Source organism: Plodia interpunctella, chromosome 3 (assembly GCF_027563975.2).
Source record: "Plodia interpunctella isolate USDA-ARS_2022_Savannah chromosome 3, ilPloInte3.2, whole genome shotgun sequence".
NCBI classification, from domain to species: domain Eukaryota; kingdom Metazoa; phylum Arthropoda; class Insecta; order Lepidoptera; family Pyralidae; genus Plodia; species Plodia interpunctella.
Window position 1 is genome coordinate 3,794,160 of NC_071296.1, and position 12,177 is coordinate 3,806,336.

Here is a 12,177-nt window from a genome sequence, read left to right on the forward strand (position 1 = left end):
ACATCGATCATATAATCAGAGCCTTTATTTATTTTATTTATTTATTTTATTTTAAGAAAACCAACAGCGTTACAGAGTAATAATTTACAATAATATTATACAATGCTAAGGCCAATAACAGGTTTCCCTTTCTATGCAGTAATTACAACTGTCGACAATTGGATTATTACAAAAAATTTAATGAAACAAAAAAAAAAATACAGGTAAGTATTAAAAAAAAAATAAATGTTAATCGCTGACTTGTGTGGTTGAAACTAGGTTAAATGTTAAATTATATTTAGGTATATTGTAGGACAATGAACTCATATTACTTAAGATAAGAAGAAAGTTATAATAATAATATTTTAGAATAGATAGTTAGACCTTAGCAGAATAGATAGTTTAAAAATGTATTGCTACGACTTCAAGTTACACCTCATAGATTTAGAAGGGCGCGTGCTTAGGTAACTTATTTCTGTTACACCAAATATATGTTATGTGAGTTTATACCGACTGATCTAGGTGTTATCGATTTTTAAATAATTCAGGAATTTATAGTAATTATTAGGATAAAAATTTATATGGATTTGATGATTGAAGATGGGCGTGTGAATGAAAGGCGATTAACGAAATAAATTATGGGTACTGACTGAATAGTACCTGTAGGTACAAAATAACAGATAAGTAACATTTTTGTAAACTGTTTATTATGAACTTAATTCTATTAATAAATTATTAAATTAGGTAAGCTTGTGCAGTTTCTTTCTATGCAAGCATTAAAAAAATAATCTTATTCGCTGTCTGTTGTGGTGCTTGTTGTGGATGGCGTAGCCGCAACGGCGGTGGCGGCTTGACTCTGTACCCACATGCTGGGGTCCACCATCACGTATTGAAATGGGTATGCATAGGGCCATACGGACGGAGTTTGAGGGATAGCCGTACTGGATTCCTCATTTGCTCCAGCGGCGCTGGCAACCGCAGTAGCCTGTTCCTTGAAGGCATTCAAAAGGTCAGCATAAGCTGACATCATTTGCGGGTAAAAGTATTGCAGCGGCTGATATTGTGGCACGCCCGCGTTGACTGCTACGTCTGGGTTAAGTTGAGTAACATCCGTGTTCGCTTGGGTCGGAGCTGGAGTCGGGATACTGTATGGATAAGGCAGTGATTTGCCTTCTGTATGCCCTGGTATAGGATAAGCGTAGGCGTACTGCAGAGGAGCGTTAACCACAGCACGCTTTTGAGTGTTGATTGCGTCGTCGGTCAAGGCGTTTGGGTTGTATCCGACGGATTGGTGCGCTGTCGGTAAAAAGCCGACAGGTTGGTCTGTTAGCCATTGTGATTTCACCCCGTTGTCTTCCGTTGCTGCAACGTACAGGTCACCTGTGGTCCCGTCCACTGATGGCTTCACGTAGAGTCCATGTACTGGCTGAAGCTTATTAGGAAGATTCCTATAAGCCACATGGCCTTTCGCAAAAGCGAGTGCCGTTAAAATCACTAAGCTAAAGCGCTTGACCATTTTGAGACGATGTCTTGATACCGATGCATGGTTGAGGTCTGCGTCGGTGACTTTTTATATGAATCAGTTTCATATGCAATGAGACTGATAAAGATGAATATATCAATTAAATTGTGAAACAATTGTAGATTCAGCACGTTTTATGTCCGAAGCAAAATTTTATCTACACGTTTAGATAATATTTTAGATACTATTAGATGATATCGAATAAAGAACTGTTTCTATTAATTTTCAAAAATAAACTGCATATACAGATATTTGGGTTTTATGTTTGTATTGACCAAATTCAAAATAATAACATTTATTAGTTTATTTGTGCTCGTGTCGGGATATAGGACTTCAATATGCACCAGAGATAATGAGGAATTTTCTCTTTGTGGATGGAAGTGTCCTTCGACATGTGTGAATATGAGGTTGATAAACTTGCAAAACGTAAGGTGCCCCACGACCTGGGGCTGCCGGGTCGGTTGCCGGTGCTCTGCTGGTTACCTTCGGGAAGAATACACCAAGCAATGTGTTTTGTCGAGTGAATGTCCTGGTAAATAAGTCTCTTTACTTGGTTAATGTTTAACACCTCATCATCATAATGATAAATATGAAATTGTATATCCTGTTGGAGTTTCGTGAATTCGCGAGACCAATTTATTATGTCGCTAGACTACGTCCCAATAAATAACTACTCCGTGTTTTATCAGATTTCATTCTAGTCGTCCATTACCTACTTTTTCTGAGTTATGTCTTGCATGCTAGAATTATAAAGATAATTGTGCCAGCCGTCTCTCGTTCCATGCATATTTTAAAAGTGAACCAAAGAAAACAATCCGTAGGTATTATAGGTTTTATTTTATTTTATTTGGTATTATAGGTTAACATGCAACATGTATATACATATATTGTATATGTATGTACAATAAAAAATATTATTTCTATATATTTTTTATTGTAGGCTGGCAACAGTAGCAACCTGTCACGATTTATCTACTAATACTTTCAATTCAACCAATAAGCCATACAGCTAAAAAGGTAATTTTACAATTCATGACTCTGTCTATGCCGTAGGCGATACTGTAATTTACAATTACATTACGTTTTTTCATAGATGTTGGATGTTTTTTCATACATATTTCACTGTCGCGCATAGTACCTATTTCTTGAAGCATATTGTAATAAAATATATCACGAAGTACCTACTTATGTAAAGTCAACAGTAGATCAAGCTACCCAAATTCAATGCTATTGAATTAGATACGTGCAGGGTGGATAGACATGATGTTGACTGTACATACCTAAATATTTGCTGATCTTGTTCGAAGCTAATGAAACCAAAGGTACATTTCGCATGGCCTTTTTACGTGCAGAAATTAATGTCAGCAACTGTGATTACGTGATTCGAGACATTTAAACGGTTTCCAACGTTTTATACTTATTTAGTAACATAACAACAAATCATGGATACTATTTGTATGACACACATTCAGGGTGACGATTCGGATAACTTAGTCAATCGTGTACCAATTTCTTTTCAATAGCAGAAAATACTAGTTCTTGTCACTTCACTATTAAGTAAATAAAGACGCAACACCACTGAGATGCGATTGTGACTTAATATTAGCAAATCAGCACCCAGAAATAACTATGTGGTATATTAAGTATTAAAAAAAAAAAAAATGTTAATCGCTGACTTGTGTGGTTGAAACTAGGTTAAATGTTAAATTATATTTAGGTATATTGTAGGACAATGAACTCATATTACTTAAGATAAGAAGAAAGTTATAATAATAATATTTTAGAATAGATAGTTAGACCTTAGCAGAATAGATAGTTTAAAAATGTATTGCTACGACTTCAAGTTACACCTCATAGATTTAGAAGGGCGCGTGCTTAGGTAACTTATTTCTGTTACACCAAATATATGTTATGTGAGTTTATACCGACTGATCTAGGTGTTATCGATTTTTAAATAATTCAGGAATTTATAGTAATTATTAGGATAAAAATTTATATGGATTTGATGATTGAAGATGGGCGTGTGAATGAAAGGCGATTAACGAAATAAATTATGGGTACTGACTGAATAGTACCTGTAGGTACAAAATAACAGATAAGTAACATTTTTGTAAACTGTTTATTATGAACTTAATTCTATTAATAAATTATTAAATTAGGTAAGCTTGTGCAGTTTCTTTCTATGCAAGCATTAAAAAAATAATCTTATTCGCTGTCTGTTGTGGTGCTTGTTGTGGATGGCGTAGCCGCAACGGCGGTGGCGGCTTGACTCTGTACCCACATGCTGGGGTCCACCATCACGTATTGAAATGGGTATGCATAGGGCCATACGGACGGAGTTTGAGGGATAGCCGTACTGGATTCCTCATTTGCTCCAGCGGCGCTGGCAACCGCAGTAGCCTGTTCCTTGAAGGCATTCAAAAGGTCAGCATAAGCTGACATCATTTGCGGGTAAAAGTATTGCAGCGGCTGATATTGTGGCACGCCCGCGTTGACTGCTACGTCTGGGTTAAGTTGAGTAACATCCGTGTTCGCTTGGGTCGGAGCTGGAGTCGGGATACTGTATGGATAAGGCAGTGATTTGCCTTCTGTATGCCCTGGTATAGGATAAGCGTAGGCGTACTGCAGAGGAGCGTTAACCACAGCACGCTTTTGAGTGTTGATTGCGTCGTCGGTCAAGGCGTTTGGGTTGTATCCGACGGATTGGTGCGCTGTCGGTAAAAAGCCGACAGGTTGGTCTGTTAGCCATTGTGATTTCACCCCGTTGTCTTCCGTTGCTGCAACGTACAGGTCACCTGTGGTCCCGTCCACTGATGGCTTCACGTAGAGTCCATGTACTGGCTGAAGCTTATTAGGAAGATTCCTATAAGCCACATGGCCTTTCGCAAAAGCGAGTGCCGTTAAAATCACTAAGCTAAAGCGCTTGACCATTTTGAGACGATGTCTTGATACCGATGCATGGTTGAGGTCTGCGTCGGTGACTTTTTATATGAATCAGTTTCATATGCAATGAGACTGATAAAGATGAATATATCAATTAAATTGTGAAACAATTGTAGATTCAGCACGTTTTATGTCCGAAGCAAAATTTTATCTACACGTTTAGATAATATTTTAGATACTATTAGATGATATCGAATAAAGAACTGTTTCTATTAATTTTCAAAAATAAACTGCATATACAGATATTTGGGTTTTATTTAGTTTAATTTATTTTTACTTATTCGTGTTAGTATATTCAGCAGAACATGATCTCAGATTAAATGCTGATTCTGATTTAAATTGTGACAAAATTGATTTGGGTCCAATCGCCAAAACCACATAATTAGGAGCCATTACAAGGTTATTGAACTGATGTAGTCTATAAACTTACTTTATTTTAATCCAACTGTTTATTATCTTGTTATCACGAAGTCCTAAAAATTCAATATCAATAAAAGTTTGAAATAATACAAATGTAACGAAGGCTAGTTATCGACAGTTGTCGGCAGTGAAAAATGTTTGTATTGACCAAATTCAAAATAATAACATTTATTAGTTTATTTGTGCTCGTGTCGGGATATAGGACTTCAATATGCACCAGAGATAATGAGGAATTTTCTCTTTGTGGATGGAAGTGTCCTTCGACATGTGTGAATATGAGGTTGATAAACTTGCAAAACGTAAGGTGCCCCACGACCTGGGGCTGCCGGGTCGGTTGCCGGTGCTCTGCTGGTTACCTTCGGGAAGAATACACCAAGCAATGTGTTTTGTCGAGTGAATGTCCTGGTAAATAAGTCTCTTTACTTGGTTAATGTTTAACACCTCATCATCATAATGATAAATATGAAATTGTATATCCTGTTGGAGTTTCGTGAATTCGCGAGACCAATTTATTATGTCGCTAGACTACGTCCCAATAAATAACTACTCCGTGTTTTATCAGATTTCATTCTAGTCGTCCATTACCTACTTTTTCTGAGTTATGTCTTGCATGCTAGAATTATAAAGATAATTGTGCCAGCCGTCTCTCGTTCCATGCATATTTTAAAAGTGAACCAAAGAAAACAATCCGTAGGTATTATAGGTTTTATTTTATTTTATTTGGTATTATAGGTTAACATGCAACATGTATATACATATATTGTATATGTATGTACAATAAAAAATATTATTTCTATATATTTTTTATTGTAGGCTGGCAACAGTAGCAACCTGTCACGATTTATCTACTAATACTTTCAATTCAACCAATAAGCCATACAGCTAAAAAGGTAATTTTACAATTCATGACTCTGTCTATGCCGTAGGCGATACTGTAATTTACAATTACATTACGTTTTTTCATAGATGTTGGATGTTTTTTCATACATATTTCACTGTCGCGCATAGTACCTATTTCTTGAAGCATATTGTAATAAAATATATCACGAAGTACCTACTTATGTAAAGTCAACAGTAGATCAAGCTACCCAAATTCAATGCTATTGAATTAGATACGTGCAGGGTGGATAGACATGATGTTGACTGTACATACCTAAATATTTGCTGATCTTGTTCGAAGCTAATGAAACCAAAGGTACATTTCGCATGGCCTTTTTACGTGCAGAAATTAATGTCAGCAACTGTGATTACGTGATTCGAGACATTTAAACGGTTTCCAACGTTTTATACTTATTTAGTAACATAACAACAAATCATGGATACTATTTGTATGACACACATTCAGGGTGACGATTCGGATAACTTAGTCAATCGTGTACCAATTTCTTTTCAATAGCAGAAAATACTAGTTCTTGTCACTTCACTATTAAGTAAATAAAGACGCAACACCACTGAGATGCGATTGTGACTTAATATTAGCAAATCAGCACCCAGAAATAACTATGTGGTATATTATGTGGAGCAGACTTTATGCATTTGTGCAGTTTTAACGGATTGTACATATTGCAATTTAATATCACTTCAGTGATCATGCATAATTCCATAATCATAATTTATTCAGATAACCAAGATCAATTAAACTCTCAACTAGTATTTCAAAATCAAAATTTACCATCAAATTATAAACTAAAAATACGTATCTATACTATTATTATAAAGAGGTAATCTCTGAAACTAAATAATAAATGTATTAGGACAAATCACACAGATTGAGCTAGCCCCAAAATAAGTTCGAGACTTGTGTTATGGGATACTAACTCAACGATACTATATTTTATAACAAATACATATGTGGATAAACATTCAAGACCCGGGCCAATCAGAAAAAGATCATTTTCCATTATGACCCGACCGGGGATCGAACCCGGGACCTCTCGGTTCAGTGGCAAGAACCTTACCACTGCGCCACCGAGGTCGTCAAAAACTACTGAACCGATTTCAAAAATTCTTTCACCATTAGAAAGTTACATTATCCAAGATTGCTATACGCCATATTTTATCTCGAAATTCCCACCGGAGCGAAGCCCTGGACAACATCTAGTCTTAAAAATAACTTAAAAATAAATATGTTTAGTAGGCTCCCTAGGCAAGGTACCCATAACACAGGCAGCATTCCCGTGCTGAATTACAATGGAAATACGCTGTGTGAGAAAATAATTTAAAGAAAATAATACTTAGCACCTAACTACATTCACTGTACTGTTATGAATACGCTGTGAAAGTTTGGCTTTGTTAAAAAAGACACCTTGTACCTATAGGCTTAGAATTATCGACACCACATACCACACAAGAGTGCGGTGGTCCTGAGTTTAACTCTCAGTCACTCTAGTCATATCAACATGGAAAATGATATTTTTCATATTGATCTAGTCTTTGGATATTTATCAAGTTGTTAAGTAGTTAGTAAGTATGTTTAAATGGTTTAAACAATTGTAGTTATCGTGTTCAATTTGTTATAATATATATATACAGTGAAATAAAGATAATAAAATTCAGTTTTCGATTAAAATTCAATTGGGGGCTAACTTCAGCGTTGCTAGATTTTTTTTAACAAAGCAAGATTATTAAATCTATAGATTTAAAAAGTGGGATTATTTTCGTCAAACGCGAGACATAATATAAAAAAACGCAAATTAATGTAGTTTTTCACAGTTTTAAATACAATAATAAAAATAAAAAAACAAATTTATCTAAATTTGATTTAAAATTTTATAGATTTATCCTTTGTGCAAAAGTATGCCGATATCGTGGTTTTTTTTGCTTCTTATCTACGTCTGGCAGTCTGGCATCGCTGAGCTAACTCAATCTGTGTAATTTGCCCCTAAAAGTTTTCTTGCCTTTTTAGTGAATTTAAGTACTAGATATCTTCATGGATATAATATTTTATGCTGTCCTACTCTCTCTACTGAAGACGCGAAGATCGAACCTTAACATTTTGAAGACTCTGCTATGATTTTACCACCGACCACCTGTCTGATATCAACCCACCTTGGGAATGCTATTATTGCCTATCAGCTGACCAGGTTATGTGTCCCTTGATCGCTTCGAACGATATCCACCAGAGGATATGGAATGGTCCTATTCTAGGGACGGTTACAGATGTGAATAACTCCCGGGTAGGAATAGGTACGTTCAGGCAAGAGGGAGAGTCACCTAGGGGTGACCGACCACATCATCTATATACCTACCTATTTTATAGAGCCGAGATTTTATTTTTGCAAGGAGGAGTGGAGGACTGGTATTTATTCTCTCTCCAGGCGAAGATATTATGTTTTGATAATGTTGTTATAATTTTATTAATTTACTTACTACAACCATACTCGTATTTGTATGACAAATCTGTATCAGCAAAAAATAAAATACTCGGTCAATCAAGTGTCGCAAAATATGGAATGCAACCTAAGTATACAGAGTTGTAAGCAATTTTGTGTATAAAACTGTGCGGTGTCGAATTCAATCACCACATTGTGAAATTTTGTAATCATGAAGGCTGTTGTTTCTTTGTGCATTTTCGGTGTCGCGCTGGTAGCAGCCGCCCCCACGTTAAAGGATGGGCCTGTGCCACAGCCCAGGGAAGCGGCGATGTACAACACGCAGCCGCAAATTCTTCGGGAGAAGAGGTCCCAGTATCCGCAAGCTGGAGGATACGGAAGCGCCTATGCCTCGCCGTGTGGAGGTATCCCCCTGCCCCTCGCCCCGCTGCCAGCGCCACTGCCTGCCCCGTCACCCTATCTCCAGCCAACCCATGGCTACGGACATGGCTACGCGGCCCCTCATCCATACGGCTACGGCGTGCCTCACTACCGCTCTGATGATATGGCCGATATGGGAGGAGAACAGGAGTTCTTCCCAGACATGGACAACATGATGACGGAGCATATTCCCATGGCCAGATATGGAGGATACGGCGCTGCTCCTGTAGCCCACATTGGGGGAGGCCTTGCTGGGTTAGCTCAGCTGGCGCCTGCCGGAGCTGCTGGCCCTGCCTTTGGAGTGTTCCCTAACGCAAACGTCGGAGGGTGTAATGTCCCGCTATTGTTGAGCTGTTCGCCGTCCATAGTGCCCGGTAAGCTGGTGAAATCTGGGTACGGCGGAGGATACGCTATAGCGCCGGCCAATGCCTACAGAGTGGTAGACGAGCCGCAGGCGGAGTCTCATGAGGAGCAACTGCACGAAGAACACGAGCCTGCGCATGATCAGGTGACGTCAGTCAGTGACGCCACCCACGCTAATACCCACCACCAGTAAATGTAGCTTTAAGGTCTAGTTCTGTTATGAAATGAATTTCTATGAAATTTTGTTGTAATGTAGGGACGTAATTTATTAGAAATTATTAAATTAAGATGTTTAAATGAATGTTGTATTTTCCTGATGAATAACCCTGACACAAAAAAAACTCCTATACTCAATAAACGCATCCTCATATACAGACAACAACAAAACGAAGGATACACGTAAACTTTTTCTGCATTTTGTTTGCATCATATAAGTATCAATATACGACATATACTTAATATTAGATTGAAAGTTTTAACATTTCTGAGTCTATGGGCTAATTTCTGATACCGGGGCTCCGTGGGTAGGTTACATTAGAAATAGACAGAAGATTTGTTGGTTTTTCATAGATAATAAAGTAGCTAATTTCCTTGACTTTATAAGATTACTTAGTTTTGCGATAGATGAGTTATAACATTTTCCCGAAAAATTTTCACAGCTCCACGATTTCGTACCTATTTTTTTGCTTATTGTGACATGCATACTCACCTACGCGTGTTTAAACTTTATTGACAAAGAACCTACATACAGACGCATAATGAAGTGACATACAGCTGTGCTGCGCGGTCTCTCTTCTTCCAGAATTATGGAAGAAATATTCTTTGAAATCGACCAAATAGTACAAGAGATTAGCGCGTTCAAACAAATATACATTAAAACTCTTAATTTGATAATAGTCTTATCGTAACATGACATAATGTTCGGCATGTTGACCTTTATTTATTCAAATTTTTAATAAATACCATACTATTATAGGTTATAAACCTTATACTATAGAATAATCCTAATGTAGTCTGTAACAAACAACAAAGGGACCAACCTTCCTAAATTCATTCAGAGAGCAACAGAATATAGCCAAATCATTAGCCATAAGATCATTTTTAGGGACTGACGTCAAAATTTTGGGTCTGGTCTGACCACAGTGTAAAATAGCCCCCTTAAGATTAACATGCCGAACATTATTGCAATACAAATCAGTGATATTATTTTTAGACGGATCAAATAGAAAATAATTGACTCCACTATACTTTCCGTCCAACCAAGGACGGCAAACGGCATTTTTTTGACCGCAGGTCAATTTTAGAAAAGGTGGTTAGTTTAATTTATCTATGGCTTAGGTGGTCTTGTAAAATATGAAATGTTGCTGAGTTTCTAAACAGCCAGTACGAATTTTAAAAATATCTTAGCAATACGGCCTGCTACGTCTGCAGTGATGACTCGCGTGTTCCATTTTTTAAATAGATTACAATGCAATTTGTTGGTTAAGCTGAAATTAATATCATGGTTATAAATAAAACCGAGGTCTTAATTTACTAGCTTTTGGCCACGACTTCGCCCGCGTTTAATTCATGTGTCCGCTGATAACCTATTATTGTCAATATCTCGGTTCCTAAAAAAAATAGCGATGAAACCTATACCAGATTTTAAGTTACAATATTCACTATACAACTAGATTTTGCATGATTCGTGAAAAAAAATACAGAAAAACATACATTAGACACTTATGTGTCTAATAGGTAGGAGACACTTTTTGTAGTAGTCAATATGGAAGTCTTTATAGACTTCCATATTTATTTGTCATTATCATCTCCTATGTACAGACATAGCCCACTTACAGTTTTATTATACTTATGTATAGATCAATGGATATTATAAAGAAATATATTTTTTACTTTTCTTATATTTGAACCAAAAAGTAGGGTATTTATATTGTCATCAATTCCAACTCGGATACAGTCTCAATAAATTGATTCCTTCCGAATCTTGGCTAACAATCTGTACATTTTTTTGAGTTATGAAATAACTAGTACTTGCCCGCGGCTTCGCTCGCGTGCACGGGAGCAGTTCTTTTTCCGGGATGAAAGGTATGTCCTTCTCCGTACTTCAAACTACATGTGTGCAAAATTTCAAGAAGTTTGCTTGAGTAGATAGAGCGTGAAGAGGAAACAAACAAACATACAAACTTACTTTCGCATTTATGATTAGGATAAGCATATATCATTAATTTACAATATAATGAAGAAATAAAAAAAAACGTGGTTGAAAAATTGTAGCTACAAATTAGGAATTGGACCCTACGTGCTAAGACTACATTGATCTCGATAAAGAGATGGTAATCTACACACGTATTATACATATCTAGATAATGTATTTCGTTTAATACAATGTACATATCCACATCTAATATAAAATGGGTAGACAATTCCTTAGACATCACAGTACATATCCACCATGAAGAGCATACTGGTACTAGCTGCAGTTTTAGGCCTCGCTTTCGGGGCTCCAGCCGACGTCTCCTCGGAGATTAAGGCTGATACGCAGAGGATAGAAAGGTCTTATGGGCCTATACCTTGTGGTGGAGCTGGTGGTTTCAGAGGTGGCCCTGCTCTGCCCCTCGGCCCAGGCCCTGCTCAATTATACTCATCACCGCTTCCACAAGCCCTTCCCCAGAGTCCATTGCCGCAGTACAGAGAACACGAGAAGCATGAATTATCGAATAATGCCCGTTCATACTATGAGCCTTCCCTTCCTGCCGCCGCTGATGGACTCGGGTCGGGCGCAGCATCTATCTTAGGGCCTGCTCCAAGCGCAGCTCCCAGCTCTGGAGGTTCAGCCGTCGGTCTGTTCCCGAACGCCAAAGTCGGTGGATGCAACGTGCCTCTCTTACTTAGCTGCTCACCTCAAGTCGTCACCGGCCACTTAGCGGAGTCCCACTACTCTGCTCCTGCTTACAGGCATACGGAAGAAAATAAAAGGAATATGAGAAATACGGAACCTCCGACTGCAAGAATTGCCAGTCACCACAAAGTGTCGGAGGACTACCCCGAGCCGAAGGACCCCCACCCCGGGAACCACCACACGGTATCAAAGGACTACCCGGAACCCAACCTCGTGGTGTACGTGCAACCACAGCAACAAGAAAACAAAAATGAATTTGAAAAACATTAAGAGCTTTTAAATCTAAGTAATTTTATTAA

General features: G+C 37.7%; 2 protein-coding genes across 2 annotated transcripts; one reads left to right on the forward strand and one right to left on the reverse strand.

Moving 5' to 3' along the window:
• Positions 1 to 664: 664 nt before the first annotated feature.
• LOC128683527 (uncharacterized) lies at positions 665 to 1,539 on the reverse strand. The gene has a single exon (XM_053769244.1). The coding sequence runs from the start codon at positions 1,493 to 1,495 to the stop codon at positions 770 to 772; it is 726 nt and encodes a 241-aa protein (XP_053625219.1). The 5' UTR covers positions 1,496 to 1,539; the 3' UTR covers positions 665 to 769.
• Positions 1,540 to 8,372: 6,833 nt separating this feature from the next.
• LOC128683747 (uncharacterized) lies at positions 8,373 to 9,280 on the forward strand. The gene has a single exon (XM_053769661.2). It carries the CDS (start codon positions 8,408 to 8,410, stop codon positions 9,170 to 9,172), a length of 765 nt encoding a protein of 254 aa, XP_053625636.1. The 5' UTR covers positions 8,373 to 8,407; the 3' UTR covers positions 9,173 to 9,280.
• The last annotated feature ends 2,897 nt before the right edge of the window (positions 9,281 to 12,177 follow it).